The following is an 18376-nucleotide window of genomic DNA, read 5'->3' as shown; positions in this document are numbered from 1 at the left end:
CGTGTAACAAACGTGTAAAAAGTTTTTGACGCAACAAGGTTATCGGACACTGTAAGCTTTTATTATTAATTTGTGTATATATTTAAGTAAAATTGCTTTATTATTAATTTGTGTATATATTTAAGTAAAATTGACTTCAAACGAATACGTCATAAACGTTATTTAATAGCGAGATTCTTTTTACAAAATAATGTTTGACATTTCATTTTACGGACAAAAAAATGTACATATAAATTATGATACGACGATTATGATACAGACTAATGTAAACACAGATATATTTTTGATCTGTAGAACGAACAAACGACAGATTCATACGTGTTTTCATTACGTGTATCTCTACTTGCATGCAATTGCATTACAAGATCAAATTATAAAACGGCTATATTTACACAGGAATGTCGTCGAGAAACGTAAAATTCTTATTCATTTCAAAAATAATTTTGCATACCTTTTCTGTACCTGATGAAGCAATACCAGTTTTGCTTTTAAAAACTGTTGCTTCTGACCAAGAAAGTTGCATAAACTTATGTACCAGAACCTTCACAGAGCCGAACGAAAACATATTAGTGAATTGTTTTTGTCATCGAGTGTTGCTAATTAGAGCTATTGTTGAATTTCAGAACTTATTGTTAGTATGATTTAAAAATTGTGTAATAGATGGATTGTCTGTTTTGGTATTGTGGATGCTTTAATTATTTCTGGTACGTAACATACTGTATACTAATATAATAATTTTGGTTTCATTTAAAAAAACTATACAAGATTATTGCGTTTTCAATTACAGTTTTTTTATATTAAAACAAAACTTACATCCTAATTTTTATACGACTGAGTTCGTTACCTTGGCGGTGAGATATGTCCATTATTAAATTAAATAAAAATTCGCCTCATTACATTCTATTCGACTATATATTTAATGTAACCTAGTTCGTGTTATGACCTTTTGTATTAAGAGCAATACAAGTCATTAGTCGTCTAAGTAATATAGTTCAAACATTACAGATTATCTGGTGAGTTATATAATAAATTATAATGGATATAATATATCATAGAGTTACACAACGGTGTGATCGTCAGCCCAGACGATAGGTAACACTAGTTCTTGATTGATTTCTCAATACATTTAATATGGCGTGTGTCTAAAATGCTCGAATTTAGTCACGAATTAGAGCGGCGATGTAATCTTTTTTCATGTCATTCAGCATCAACTTTTACACTGAATGTTATGATCAATATTTTTAATGAGCTGCTATGCCAGCAAATTTAGTCTAATGGATATTAGATAGAATCTAGAGATACCAGTGTAACATGTCAGTTATATTAAAATAAGGGTTATTTATACATGTATATATATATATATGTTTATGTATACGCAGGCAAATTAAAGTCCTTATATATAAATACACTTCGTCCCATTGCGTCCACTGGTGTCAGGAGGCTTACTTTTCACCCAGAGGATTGGAAATACTGATGGCATTCTCCTATTCCAAGCGGTCATGACACTGACAATAAAACCTTTCTTTGAGTTTAAGCTTGGTAGTTTTATGTTTATATAATAATTATTTATTAAAAACTTTAAATAAAGTTATGGAAATTTTTGGTTTATATATATATATATATATATATTTTGTAGTCTTATTAATAATTAGCTTGTTGATGTTGACGTTGTACCTTTTGGATTGTGTGTGGGTTTTAGTCTTGTATTACCTTAACTATAAGTTGTTTTAAATTTTATATTATTCAAGGACGTCTTTAATCATGACATGAAACCAAAAAAAATATTCTATTAATTTTGTTTATATTTATTTTTAAATGATTTGAAAAAGAACCTCTCTACTCTGAAACTTTTTTTATCAAAACCTTTATGTACGGTTTATATTAGATAAGTTTTATTGATATGCATTGACGCATAAAACACTTGAAGGTTAGATCAGTTATAAAACCTGCTGTACCTGGATTAGGTCTGTAAAAAATTCCTTGCAAATGACGGACGAATGCTAAATATAGAAGACTATACAGCAAATACATTTCCCAGATCACTAATAAGTAACATTTTAAATTGCTCGTACCATCGTGCACGAGATTCCTTTCTTTCACATACGAACGTGTTACACACATTAGCCGAGAATTTGTATTGTCTAATATTTATTGTGGTTTGGTCGTTGTTGGAAAGAACTCGCAGGGTCACGACCTTTCCTCGAAGTCTATCTCGCAAAAAATACCTACAATCCCTGCAATTAATACAAAAGCTTTTCAACAACAATATAAATATTTAGGTGTTCATTAATAGAAACTACAAATTTTTTTGTCGGTGTTCGCGGAAAAGACGACCTACTAAACCGATGAAGTTTTATATTTAATAAATATTTATAAATGACAATATGAAAGTGCCCGCCGTACTCGTAGGACGATTTGAATGAAGATTTATTAGTTTATTTTAGTTTTAAGATTTAATTAACCTGAGCCAAAATCTTGATTGCATTTTGACAGTTCAAAATCATTTTTAATAAAATCACAGTTAATTTAAAAATGGAATGGGCAATACAATAATTCTATTGTTTCGGCCTCTCAACCAAAACGCTTTTAGTTTTATAACATTGCAATTACATATTTAACAATTAGCCTAGAGCTCCTAAGAATTGTATCATTTGAATTACGTAAAGCAAAACAACTTATTTGCTACCGCCACAACAGCGATTGTTGCAAGTTATAAGGAAAAACTACTTTTTCTTTAGGTGAGGTACTATAAATAGATAAATATTTTAAGTGTTAATGTTACACATAAAGATAAGAATTTATTTCACCGCGCTGATGCATTGTGAATTAGCAATTAAGTATGTCTCCCTATTCGCGTTCATATTTTTTTGTTTCATAATTATAAGCAGTAATTTATAATAAATTTTAATAGTTACCGCTAAAAATGATTTATGTTTGTTTCGTTTATTGAAAATTTTAACACACTTCGTCATATGGCTTTAAGTGAGTCCATCTGAAAAGGCACCATCATATATTCAACCGTCGAGCAGCAATACTTAGTATTTTTGTTTTCCGGTTTAACGGTTGAGTGAGCTAATGTAACTACAGTCACAAAGGACATAGCATCTCAATTTAAAAGGTTGGTAGCCCCATAAGGAATGATTAATTTGACACTTGGAATGTCATAAAAAATACATTTTTCATCAGCAATGTTTATCTGAAAGAAATTTATTTTTATAAATATATTTTATAAATATTTTCTTATAACATATTTAATATATATTTTTTCTTTTGTCCCTTGTACCACGGGCAAAAAGTCGACTTATTAACAATCTTACTCAACACAAGCCGCTTGCTGACATATTTAACCGAAATAATTCTCATTTCTATACAACTGTTTTTTCTCTAAATTTTATAAAGTTTTTACTTAATTTTTTTTTCTGACTTAATAAAAAATACTTGTAAATAAGAATTAAATGTTTGTTATTTTTTTTAATTACAAGTGCAGTGATATAGATAAAAGGCGTTATATATATATATGTATGTATTTTTATTGAAAATGACAATTAAGATATCGCGCAACGGCTGAAGGTATTCTAGTCCAATAATGAAAATAGATCTAAAACGTAATAACAAAAGTTGTAGTCTATTTACGGCGCTATCTTTATCTTTATAGCATTTTTGTTAAGCTTACAAAATTAGAAATGACGTTGCTTCCCGCTTTGTATTTGGGTTTGATTGTCATTTAAACAGGACAGTATTTTAGATGAAAAAAACGTAGTTAATTCCTTCCAAGCAACAGCTCCATAATCCCTTTAATATTGTTATAACATTTAGTGTCGCACTACTGACCACGGTATCATCGTCACTTTCGCTTCGATTGGTCACGCAGGTGTTCGAACCTTAAAATTAGTACAGATTTAAGTGCTACCATTATATTTTCAGAATTCAATACTTTGCAGTGATTACGTTAGACGTCTATTATATAAAGTTAATACTTTTAAGCGCATATTGCGATCAATATATAAAGAACATGTTTACAGGTTGATGGAAGATTTACCAATATAATTATATTCTACCGCCAACTGATTATTTAATATTGTTGTGTTAAGGTTTGAAGTATTTATCAATATTCCTTAAAGTGCCAATGTCTACGGTGGTAATCACTTATCATCAGGATCGTTTACCATTTTGTCTACCTACTTTAAATAATAAAATAAAAACGATGTGTACACTTCATCATGGCTTTGCATGCGTTTAATCGATTGCTTTAATAGACTGTAACGAACATTTATATGTATCAAAGATCTTGAAATTTGGTATTCTAGTATTAAATTTCTTCGTGATCAGCCTATCGAGTAATGTGCAACTCGAAACTTTGTTTATAATATTAAATATATTATAATTTAAGACGGTTATCTCGCCTGAAAAAAGTGTCGTCTACATAACAACAGACCTTTGAAAGATCACCATGTTTTTTATGCTGAAGTATCAAGTGTCATTTATAAAACGATCACTGCATTTTTTTTTAAATTTATTTAATATTAACTGATAAAGAATTTACATTACATTACATTAACAGCCTGTAAATTTCCCATTGCTGGGCTAAGACCTCGTCTCCCTTTGAGAAGAAGGTTTGGAGCATATTTGTTCCGAGCACGAGACGAATTATAAACACAAATTAAGCATATGAAAATTCATTGGTGCTTGCCTGGGTTTGATCCCGAAATCATCGGTTAAGATGGACGAGTTCTAACCATTGGGCCATCTCGGCTCAAATAATAGATAAAGAGTTTACTTTCGTAATAATTCATAATAATGTTTATATACATATTATACGAAATTTTGTATAGATTTTTGAATGAGTACTAAATTTAAATTAAACATATTTATATTATTAAATTCATTTACTTTATAGATGTGTATATAAATGCAGTTCATTGAACCCACTGCCCCATATGTTAGTACTTATTCCGATTTTTTAGTATTGTGTTACATGAAAAACATGAATAATACGTGAACGGGTTTTACTACGGATACCATATGGCGCTGTTTCAGAACGTCGAGGTATTACAATATACCTCTTAATACCAACATTGATACATATATTTTGTTGCCACCTATAGTCACTCATCACATATTCCACTGCTGAACAGCAATACTTTGTATTGTTGTGTTCCGGTTTAAATGACGAGTGAGCTAGTGAACTACAGGCACTATAACAACTTGGTCCCAATGTTGGTGGCGCTTTGGCAATATACTTCTTAGAGCGCTATTGTCTATGGGCGATTGTGACTACTTATTACCAGGTGGATCATTTCCCTGTCCGCCGATAGGTAAATATGTAGGTATAGCATATATAGTGTATAGTACCACACGATAATCACAACTTATTGTTACAACAATACATTAATAATAATGTATACTAGTTATATTGATAAATTAAAATTACGTAAACGAATATATAAATAATTAATTATATTTATACCAATTTAATCTACGTAAGTACTATCAAGGCGGATTCGTGACTGACTGCTGTCATGTGTCATATGAGAATTAACCTATAACAGAGAAACAGGGGCTTTTGTTTCGTAATGTAGAGAGTATTTTAAGATTTAATTTGAATTTTTGAAAACATTATATATATTTTTTTTATCAAAATATAGCCAAAGATAAAATATTTTTAGCACACGTTAAGGAAAACGTAAGCTTACTTACGTTTTTATGTTTTAGACAAAGGTATAAATGAAAAAAAAAAACAGACAGCGTCACTTCTCCATGAGATGATTTAATTCACCAAGAGAGGTAACTTCTACGTGGAATGGCGGATACGCATGCCAAATAATATCAACCGATAATACCTGTAATATTTAAAATCAGATTTGTTTTAATATTTTGGTACACTGTATTGCAATAAAACTTTTGTTTTTATTATAATGTACTGTTTATAAAAATTCAATAATAAATCTAATACTGGAATGGTTTATGCAGACGTTAGTAAATATAAGACGCTGTTTATACCTTGCAGCGGTACCGCCATTCAGTTCGACCAATAGTAAAGAAAGACACTGTATCCGGTTCAGTCCAGTTTTAATATTTCGACTACTGTTCACGGATAATGTTGTAAATGCCTTGACAAGAACAAAGGTTATTATCAGCGTTGTCAGGGGTGAAAGGCGAGCAAGGACGTGTGAGTAGTGTGACAATTAAAACGATAATTATCTATTTATAATTATAACAATTATCAAAGTATAATTGTATAGGAATGTTTTAGAAATACAATAGAAAAATAAACTGCTAAAGTCACAGCCTTAAACTTTACGCTCCCGGACCAAGATCTCCCGACTAGTACTAAGTAGAAGTTATATGGCTTTAGTACTACGCATGTTTAGTGCGTATTGACCAATAAACATCGGGCAGAATATTATTATTTTTAATGATACAGTTATCTTTATAATATTATCTTTTAATAAATAAACGATTATCCGAACAACAGATTATAAGTACAATTTCTGTATAAGAAACTTAGAGGCGCTTGTCCTGTTTTGAATCCTAAATCTCCGTTTCTAATAAGTTTACCAGTCATTGGACCAATAAAGATATAAATACTTAGTGAAAATCTATACTAGTATTAAAAAGAGGTAAAATTTGTTTGTATGTAGTATTCTTCGGAAATAAATATTCAATTAAAAAAAAAGTATCGCTGGCATAAAGCTACATTATTCCCGAGTGCAATAAGCTATAAATAATATTTATATCATATCATTTTCTGTGTTAATAAATTATACAAGTTCAACGCACTAGATACTATTTTAGAATTTAATTCATCATTTAATCATTGAGAACGTGATCCGTTTTAATTTTCGCCCTTTACTCGATACACACCCTACATTTCATACGAAGGCTTCTCGTCAGGTGACACGTGACGTTGCAGGTTTTACCCGAGGCGAAACAGGCTTTATCCTCTGGTGTTCAATTAATATAGCGTAACAATATTATGAAATATATAACTTTTCCGTTTACAGACGAACTAACTTTTATATACGATATAACTTTGATATATGATTTGAGTATACGTACTATGATATAATTATATTCTATATGGATTTTTGTAAGAAATGTATAAAACGATTTATGTATAAGTGTATTATAAGTACAGACTAATGATGATGATGATGTCCGGGTTCGATTTCGGTCACGGCGGCTAATCTTAACGGAAAATTGCACATTGCGCAAAATACGCGTAGTACTTCATTGTGCGTAATTCCAAATTTTGGAATGCTAGTCGGAATAACCTGATAGAAATATTCAATGACTATTGGTAGAACCCAGAATTTTTGCCTAAGACCTCCGGATATACAGCCATATGATATATTTTATTATAGGTACCTATGTCATGTTTTAATATACATAATAAACAAGCCATCTAATTTGTACAATAAATACAACTTATGATCCATGAACGGTAAGGTAATTTCAATGTTTCAAAAAAAAATATTGTCGCAAAAATATAATCACCATAAGTTTTTTTTTAATATTTAACGCTTTGCTATTTACGTGATTATTTAGTGGACGGTCACCTCAATATTATAATGCAATTCGGCCTACACTCTTTAAAACGACTGCCAGCTTGGGAGTGACACCAATTGCAATATAATTTTAATTTAGACAGGATGTAAGCCACTTAAAGTACTTTACTAATATTTTATAGTTGCCATGTTCTTTTAATAAAAAATATTAATCGGTTGTTTTTCGAAAAAGGTGTTTTAAAAACCAAAGTCATAAGTTATATTTATGAAGTGAATTACACTTAAACGGTGAAAGGTGTAAAAAGTAACTATTTTTTAAGAGTTTTGATCCAAATCGAGACTTAAAATAACATCAGGTAAGAGTGACTCTTTTTTTATCCAACACTAGCGACCCGCCCCGGCTTCGCTCGGGTGCAATGCTGATACTAAATATACTACAGTATGTCTCTATATACAACGTTCACAGTTTTTCAGTCATTAGACAATAAAAACCGTTATGTCTATGCTGTGTTGCTTAAAATCGCTTCGAAAATAAGCCATTATTTCTCGTAAAAAGCAACGGATATAAAATAGTTATTGTGTGTTATAGACAGACACATAGACATATACCATCGCGGATTTTTTTTGTAGACCTTTTTAAGGTGTACAATACTGTAGTACATTATTTTGATCTACCTTGTAGGGTTCAGCCAGCGTTTGCAATGTAAGCGCAAAAAATGTGTTTATTTACGACATCACATTAGAAACCTCTAAAATTATCGGTGTTTCTCTATTATATTGTACATGTATTATGCATATAAACCTTCTTCTTGAATCACTCTATCTATAAAAAGATCTAAGTATAAACAGGGACTGACAGACATCGGTAAGCGACTCTGTTTTATACTTACTAATGTTACGTAATGATTACGTTACATTCCACAAAAATAATTTTGTTTTTAATCTATGTTATTCTTCTATGTTATTTTTGGTCATTATTATTCAATTTTATTTAGCACCAACTTTTATAATTGATGCTACTATGACAGAACAACAACAGCTATAGAGATCTATTCACTCAAGTTAAATTATCATCATTCATTACAATCGGAATGATTTACGATTGCATACGACAAACAAAGAAACATGCGTTTATATATATAGATTAACTTATATGATTAAATTATTTAAATAAATTCAAATGCGATTTATATTCATGCGTTAGAGCATCGATCTTAAGTTTAGCTTGAGGCTCATTATCCGACATTGTATTTTAGTGTGACCTACACTCTCGCAAATAATAATCATTGAAACGAGATATAGTAACGACATATTTCTGTCAATCAGGCTTATTAATTAAATTTTGTTGGCCACGTTGGCTTTGAAATCAGACATTTGTTCATTTTGCTATATTTTTCGTTCTTTGAACATCAATATCATATTCGATAAATCAGACGACCTCCGTGGTCGAGTAGTGTGTACACCGGTTTTCATGGGTACGCCACTCCGAGGTCTCGGGTTCGATTCTAGTCCCGGCCGAGTCGATGTAGAAAAAGTTCATTAGTTTTCTATATTGTCTTGGGTCTGGGTGTATGTGGTACCGTCGTTACTTCTGATATTCCATAACATGAGTGCGTTAGCTACTTACATTGGGATCAGAGTAATGTATGTGATGTTGTCCAATATTAAAAAAAAAAAAAGAGTTTATTTAATTCGACTGTCGTTTCTTCTGGATATGTGTGAGAAAGAAATTAAATATCGTTTTTTTTTTCTTTTATAATTTAAAATAAATCTTTTCGAAAACACATGAACATTATGAACAGACAATACTGTTAAAATTATGTACAGTTACAGTTAGGAGTGGACACAGATATCATTGCGTCACATATACAGTTGCATAATTAATTGCAGCCTAGATTTAGCCGTGGTCGAAAAGTTTAAGTATTGATACGTGTTAAACACTATTTCAATCAAATATTAAACAAACTTTATTTTTACTTTTTTATAATTTTAGTACTTAATAGGGATATCTTAACGCCAAGCAGTACCCAATATTTTTGTGTTCCGGTTTGAAGGATGAGTGACAGTGCAACTACAGGCACAAGGGACATAACATCTTAGTTCCCAAGCTTGGTGGCGCATTGGCGATGTAAGGAATGATTAATATTTCTTACAGCGCCATTGTCTATGGGCGGTGATGACCACTTACAATCAGGTGGCCCATTTGCTCATCCGACAAACTATACCATAAAAAAATATCTTATATTATATTTATATTTTATTATATTTATGATATTACATATCATATTTTCACTTTCGTTTATTTATAACAAATATGTTTTCAAGGGTCATTCGTGTTTACTGGTTTGGTCTGGATTTCATCGAACTTCAATAAATCTAACGAAATACTTTAAAGTTTCTACATGTAGTATACATATGTTTTTTCCTATATTATTATCATTAATAAGTTATTAGTACTATTTAACTGTTAATTCAATATATACTTATTTTGAATAGAGTTCTCCGGCTAAGCCCTACTCATACACAGCCTTCCGGCGTACTGTCAAATATTGTTGAACTAATAAAAGACAATGAATTAAAACATAGATAATTTTATTAGTTTTTAATTATTAGATATATTCTTCACACTTTAAATAAATAACAAATCGTAATACATTGTCTCGTATATCGGTTTAATAAAATATTGTGTATGACTAATCTAGATTACTTATTTGTTGCTTAACACAATCGACAATTATTATATTGGATTAATTATGTAAATATATAACAGTTATTTATATTTCATAATATGTCAAAGCCTTTCAATAATATGATTCATAAAACAATTACTATCCTCACTTCCTTTATTTTATTTTTAAATGATTTTTCTCACATTGACTCATTATGATTTAGATTTAGACAAAAAATATTTTAAATTTTTCATTCATTCATTCCGTCTCGTGAACAAGACATTCGTAGATAATGTCGAAATATCGAGCTCCACCAAATAAAAATAAAAAACATGGTAAATATCCCGTTTCAAATACTTATAGTAATTTTAAATTTATTTGTTTGATTAATTGTTCGTAAAAAAAATATGACTGTTAACAATAGCTTAAGTTGATCACAGATATGATTTTAGTACCAAAACAAAAACGTAACATCCGTAATTTGTACAATCGTTGCTTGATAAATAGTAAATTTTCATAATTTCATAATTACGGTACAAATTATGATTGTGTACAATTTTGATATAATATTATGTGTACGTCGTATTTATAATTACAATTTTATTATAATTATATGTTTGTGTTTATACAAAATATTAATTTTAAAATAAATACTCTCATAAATATCCTATTGATCATTTTATGAACGCTCCAATAATATTTAACTCCGTGAAATTAGTCACAGTTGAATGTTTTCAAATTCTTGACAAATCAACATTTGTACATTTATCGTGTAAAAAAGGCCAGCCGGTAAAGTTTACGCTTTATAAGTATTCACTTCAACGATTATAAATGTAAATATAAATTTACTTTTCACGGGCGTGAATTTATAAAATATTGCAATGAAGTGATTGATTCCAATGTAACGCAAATAAGCTGACCCGTTATGCGATACGTACAGTAAAACACATAATGTTATTAAAAAATTGTGATCTACAATAGCTTTTCTAAGCTGACCTTCAGTTTTCGTGTCTAGTTTTTATTTTGCATATTTGTCTCTGACTGTACACTGACGTGTTCCAAATAGACGATAAATGGTTGCGTTTATTGTTAATGGTAGTTCTTTGTATGCCTTTTAGATATTTATTAAATGGTATTTGTAATTAATTAGTTTTGTTTATTGAGCGAATTGATTGACTTTTTGAACTAAGTGTTACAGATACAGTCATGTTAATACATTAATATTATACATAAGAGCTGACTTTAGTGGATGTTGTTATGATCGCGATTCAAACCTCAAACTGGGGTGAGCACTTTGACTGAGTATTTTTACTCATCTCGTGCTCTACTGTGAAGGAAAATATAGTGCAAAAACAGATAAAGTTTGCCCCATGTGTATCCACTATCACATAACGGGACTACGGTGGTTGGTGGAATATTTTCAAAACTGCCTTATTAAGGGGTGAAGATGTTTTTGCTGTTGGGCCATTGGAACATTTACTAGTTAGTGTTATTCGTACATATTTATATATATTCTAAATGGCCTTAGATATTCCTTAAAGGACCAATGAGCCACCATACTTTTAAACTAAAATGTTATGTAGTTAGTTAGTATTACTACAGGTAAAAGGACCTGTAGTAATACTAAGTCACTCGTTCTTTTAACCAGATCATAATAATATTGAGTACTATTGGTTGGTGGTAGAATATGTGATGAGTGGGTGGTACCTACCCAGACGGTCTTTATTTTTAATCCACTTAAAAAGATACAGTTATTAGCACCGCTTTTTTTTGTTTTCAGTTTATGTTATCTTCATCGGTTTTGAAGTTTTTTAAAAAATTGTACGATACGATTTTTCGATCATTGCATTTTCATATAAAAAGTGGCAAAGTTCGTATATGCGTTAATAGACATAAAATTGTAGGTATATATTACTTTATCCCTTTTATAGCCTCGGGAACTGCAGTTTCAGTCCACTATAGTTCCACCAAAAACCAACACATATCTATTTATGTCACTAAATATTATTTTCAATTTAAGTGTACGTGCTGGCAATTTTTTGTAATCGGACCAAACCAGTATGTTTAATTAATAATAATCATACGTCAAAAGTGCGATAGTGGACGAAGCGCCTACGTAACGCCCACGTAAAAATCCTAGGTCTGCCCATTTGAGCACTTAGCTTGTATGTGCGTATTTTAATTTAAAACCTCCCCATAAGAGTATAAGTTATTATCTAAAATTCAAGAATATCAATTAAAAAAGAATCAGATAAGCTTAGCTATGTGCGGTAAATACATAAGAGATACAGACTAAGATAAATATATAGATCCGTGAAGCCTATATAACAGATTGGTCCGATAATAACACTTAGTTGAGAAATATGGAATAATGAAAAAGTGTTCAAGTTAGTAACCGCTACCGCAGGCGTTGGCAACATAATTTCTCTCAAGACAGTAACAACTCACTTAAGTTATTAATCGTTACTTAGCACACATATGGACCAGGTGCGCTCAGATATACACTTAATCTAGAACATTATCTAGACTAATACTTAATAAACTGTCACAGCTTTCGACCTTTGATTTTAAGATAAAGTCGCCCTTCACTTTTTGCCTTTAAAGAAAACGGAACTTTGAAAAAATAGAGCAGTTATATCTTATCTATCTTATTTAAATATTTTTTTATCTATTACTCTAAAAATTTTTTTTTTTTTAAGAATTTATGTTTTTAATTTGAAAGAATAGTTTACTTACTTTAATTATATGAAAAATGCTTTTATCAAATTGGTAATAGGATTTCAATTACAGGAAAAATCACTTTCACCATCCAAAAATACATTTTAGGAATTTCAATATCATAAAACATTAATATTACCATTATCAGTATAGTTCTTGTTAATATTATTTTTATTATTAAGATTTCGAAGTATAGTGTTATAATTATGTATGTTGGAAGCAAGTGAAAGGAATTAAGAATGTATGAATTATAAAAAACAATAGTAAATTACTACATTCCGAGACATAAGTGCTCAGTACATTGTGTTTTAATTTAAATATGTTTATTATAGAATATATACAATACGCATTTAATTCATTCAATTATTTCATAATACTTCAGTTAATTTACTGATATAATCGTTTCAGTCATTGAGTCATTCAAAGTTTATTTACACATATTAAAAAGTAGGGCCATAAAAGAAAATAAAATATACGCTTCAATTTTAGTTCAATTGAATTTATTAATCGATAAAAATACACTTTGAAAAATCAAGATCCTTTTAAGGTTATTTGAATTAATAAGTAAATAAATCGTAGTAGTTCACGTTTTAAGTAATGTATATTTATAATGCGTGCTTTATGATAATTACATATTTTTAACTGGCAACCTAAAATACTCATTCCTGTTACATTTTACTCCCGTATTTTTTTATTGTTACAAGAAATTTAATATGGCAACAATTTGATATATTCTGTCTACTCTTTGTTTTCACATACTTGATATTAATTATAAAAAATATAACTTAGATCAAAATCAATTAGAGTTCTTAAATTAAACGCATTTTAGGGCAAATATTTCGTATCTAATCGCCCGCTTTCTGGCCCGATGTTTTACTTGCGCTGTTGAAACCATTGATACGGTACAATAGTTTCCTGTGCCTTCATGTGTAAAATTTGTACACACAATCAGTAACTCGCTTATTACTTTAGTGTAAACAAAATTATTAAAATTCATCAACAGTACGAGGAACTTCGTTAAGTTTATAATTTCTGTTCGTTAAGCTTATAAGTTATGTTATGTATATTTATATATATATATGTAGAGAGCGTATATAAGATACTCGAACATTTAAAATTTTATTTTTAATAAAATATGATATTTTAATTATTAATAATTTTCAAAGCTTTTAAATAATCAATAATAAAAACTCTTTTAATTTCAGGTAGAAGGCACATCGCGTATCAGCAGACGACTTCCAAATCCCGATAGAAGTCCTACAAGTTCAAATAAATCAGAAGATGTATCTCCTACGTCTAGATCCCGAGTTTCAAGAAGACGAGAAGAAATTCAACCACGAGATATTTCAAGATCGAGAAGTAGAAGCAGACCTACTGAGTCTCCATCTTATACTACTATTAAATCTCAAAACCAACCTGAAAGAAGCGATAGATTTGATTCAAGAAGATCGAATAGTCGGGTGCGTAGCAAGCCAGTGGTCAACGAAGAGAACTTTGATACTACAGTCAATAGGGAAAATCAATCAAAAAGTCGATCTCGACAATCCAGCAGATATGTTGCGGCACAATCAATGCCGGTTCCTTTGCTAACTACTTCACCGTCTATAGGCAAAATACAAAAGGATTTCACTGATATAGCTTTTAATGATATAACAAAAACATTATCAAAAGATGTAGGTGAACTTAATTCACAAATACGACGAAGAAGTTCAACTGTTCGAACAATTGAAAGTGTAACCGTCCCCAGAGGTCGCGGACGTATTAATACACGAACAAATGTTCGGGCATTAGATTTAGATGTTTCAGGAACGGCTAATGCGTTATCTACTGCTCCTAAAGAACCTACTACTGCAAGAACTGAAGACATAAGAAACTCAAGGAAATTAAGATATAAAACAAGGCAATCCGAAACAGATACAAACTTAACTGGTGAAGGGATAGCAACATCTAATGAAGTGAAATCTAGTCAAATTAGAGAAAATGTTACTAGTCAGACAGAATCAAAATCGTTTTCACGGTCTACAACTGAAAAAAATTTAAGATCTAGTACAGAAAGAATTTCTTTAAAGTCTAGTACTCTGAAAACAACAAAAGTTGTCAAACGTCCAGTTTCAAGGAATAAAGGAAAAACGCCACTTACCGCTCAAAAAAATAAAGTATCAGATGAAATCAAAGAAGATGATAACTATCCTGAACCTTTTAAAGCTTTGATTCAAGCTAAGAATGCATCGGTGAGTAGAAAAGTAAAGTATGGTTAATTAATTAATATATATCACTCATATTAATATCACTGTATATCATGTTCGAGTTGCAATAAATAAGCACTTAAAACAGAATTTCTGTTTGTTTCATATCACTAACATTGTTCCACATACTAACAATGTATAAGTAATCAAAAACCAAAACATTATTTAAATCACTACTTTCATTCATACAGATTTTGGTAATCGCATGGACTTACCTCATGTTTGTGCAGACATTACATACAAATAACAAAAAACAAAAATTTCAGACACAAGCCAGCTCTCCACCCAGCGAGAGTTTGTCAGTGAAAGCATCACAAAAAGTCTTTAAAACTCACACAACATCTTCACAATCCATTATCACGGCTCCTGATATAGAAAAACATTCTCGGGTAATAATATTAAATTAGACCATATTTGGCTTTTAATGAATGACAATACTACTTACATTAATTGTTTTGCATATCATACTTTCGTTTAATTAACATCATTAAAAATAATCAGCATTATACCAATAATAATCGATGTCACGTTTTTATACTTACAAAAAGTACATCATTCTCATCCTTAAACAAATTACAAGTTATTTGAAATAAATTCGATTTTATATAATATTATGTAACACCTGACTTTCAGCTACGCAGTAAAATAAACTTGGAAGGTAATAGCAGTAACAGTCCAATTGAAGAAAATATACCTGTAATAATAACAACGACTTCCGAACAGCCGAAGCCTAAATCAGTAGAATATCGTCTAAGAGGATCGTTTAAGCCAAGAAGCAAAAAATCAAACACTTTATCTACTTCAACCATCTCTACAGCTTCTTTTAGTCCGTCCGTCGATAGAACTTATAAATTTCAAAGAAAAGTGAAATTAACTACAACTGAAGCATCAAACATTGGAAATTCCAGTCAGAGTAAAAGCAATGATACTAATATATCCTTTAAGAAACCCGCTTTACGTTCATCTTTGTACTTAAGGAGAAATGTTTCAAAAACTGTCAGTGCCAATTCAGAAATTCCAATAAAAATTGATCCGTCAAAAAATAATGAAGGAAAGTCAATATTAAAATCGAAACAGTTGCTGCCGAGAACTTCCTACTACTCGAGGCTAAGAAATGGCGGATTGAGTACAACATCAACGACTGATTCAAGTATACAAAATACAACAGAAGACATATCAATTGCAGAGAAGAAAGTAGAAAATACAGCCGAATTGCCTATAATTTACACTGATGGTACACCTAAAGTAAGTGACAATGCAAACAAACAAGAAAGTCGTAACTTTATAATAACTGTCAACAGTAAAGAATCTTCAGAAAATGGAACTGAACTGAATGGAAATGAGACAATAAGTATGACCGTAGAAAATGAAAAACTTATTAATAATTTTGTAAGCACAACACAAAAATATCACGCCACTTACAAAGACAATAATAATGATATTTCGACATCGTCCAAAGAAAAGTCAACAGTTACCCCCCTTATTAGAAACATTCGAACAAGAAAATATAGTCGGAAATCATCAAAACCTAGAGAGGAGATTTCAGTTGTGACCTCGAAATCTAGAGAAAGAAATTCAAGGAAATATAGTGATACTTTTTCAAAGACTACGGAGGCTTCATCAAATGGCGTAAGTATACATTTAACATATTTATATTAGTGTCTATGGTATTCTAGAGTTGTGTTCATGTATAACTTATTGTATACGGTTTATCCAATATTTTCCAGATAATAGCTGGTCCTGAAAAACAAAAAAATAAATTTAGTTCGAAATATCGAGCGTCATACCTCGATAAACCATTTTATAAGCCTACTGTACCCACAATTACACCATCTACAGTAAGTAACACCACAAATTATCAAAATCTTATACCAACTTACAATTAAAAAAAACAAACAATCAATGACAACTGAAACGCAAAACGAATTATGAAGAACGTGCTATTTTTAAAATTCTACTATTGTAGTAGAATGATTAATTTACGACACTAGCGAAAAAATACTTTTAAATTCGATAAATATTTACGTTGACTTCTTTTACGTATTATACGTATAATTTTATGTTTTTTATATACGTACTTACTTCAATCAATAATGTGTAGGAAAATGTGACTTTTAGGAAAATGTACTTTACAATATTTAACAATATCATAAGGTAACAGTTGTTAAACTATTGGTTTTATTAAGACCTAATACAGTTAAATAAATTTAAACAAAGCCCCTTTATGAAACTGGACATTAAATGAATACGACTATCATATCATTAATAATATTGCACAACTCATTATCACCTTCATTTGATATTTAATATATTTTTTATAAAATATAGTAAATATGATTACAATAAATCGCTTTTTGACTTTAAATATAATTATATTTCATTTATGCATTTCAATATCACTGCGTAATTTTACAGCTATATATATTTTACTGCTTGAGAAACTGAGATAATGATCCTAAAGAGAAAAAAATCAAAATTATTATTAAATAATTTGCTAAATTAAAAAATATATAAATTGCTTGTAACAAATGAATTTAACTTATATGCTTTCATCAACATTTTAACAATAATTTTCATTACCAAAGGCTTGGCTGAAATTCTTCGTGACTGATCATCTTTTGTCAAAGTCTGTAGAGGAGCCAAAGTGGTTCGAAGAAGAAGACTTTACCGATGTTACAACAGAACAGATGTCAAGACAAAATACATCATCGCCGACATGCATGCACGATTCAGCTTTTGAACCGGTTAATCATATAATTTAGATTAAACATTACATCACAATCATGCTGGCATTACAAATACACTATTGTAATTAGGTTTATAAGGCTCTTAAAAAATAAAAATAATAGTTTAAGGCCGTATTTATAAATTGCATTTAAGCTATACTAAAATGAGAAGCAAACAATGATTACATAATTACTGTATAAGTTTTTTATTGTTTTTAAGAAAATGGTCGTGCAAGATATACAATGCAAATGCTTACAAAAACAAAATAGCACCACTTTAACAAAATTATCAATAATAGTATTGTATTTAATTTTAAGTAAAATCTATTAAATCGTATTGATGTAAAATATTGTTTCAATACTCACAATGGGTTTTGCTTAATACGTTTACATGCAACATTCACTTTCTTTAATGACATCCAAAAGTAGTAAAGAGGCTTTGGTCTACGCACAATTTTCTATTTTTTCTGATACTGTCTCACCTTCAAGTCCACATTGCTGCGATTTTT

The 18376-nt window shown here is 30.1% G+C and overlaps 1 protein-coding gene across 17 annotated transcripts in view; it reads left to right on the top strand.

The window, feature by feature from the left end:
- LOC113397144 (mucin-2-like) overlaps window positions 1–18376 on the top strand; it is an 89243-nt gene that overhangs the window by 61797 nt on the left and 9070 nt on the right. For 14 of the 17 annotated variants that reach the window (XM_064219642.1, XM_026635358.2, XM_064219625.1 and 11 more), the window contains 4 exons: window positions 14101–15126; window positions 15408–15530; window positions 15775–16770; window positions 16869–16979. In XM_064219642.1, coding sequence (XP_064075712.1) covers window positions 14101–15126; window positions 15408–15530; window positions 15775–16770; window positions 16869–16979 — 2256 coding nt within the window. Of the gene's footprint in view, window positions 1–14100; window positions 15127–15407; window positions 15531–15774; window positions 16771–16868; window positions 16980–17726; window positions 17886–18376 lie in introns of all 17 variants that reach the window. The other 3 variants (XM_064219635.1, XM_026635349.2, XM_026635348.2) reach the window with 3 other exon arrangements.

Source organism: Vanessa tameamea, chromosome 3, assembly GCF_037043105.1.
Source record: "Vanessa tameamea isolate UH-Manoa-2023 chromosome 3, ilVanTame1 primary haplotype, whole genome shotgun sequence".
NCBI lineage: Eukaryota > Metazoa > Arthropoda > Insecta > Lepidoptera > Nymphalidae > Vanessa > Vanessa tameamea.
The sequence above is the reverse complement of the archived record's forward strand: the minus strand, read 5'-3'. Positions and strand labels throughout refer to the sequence as shown.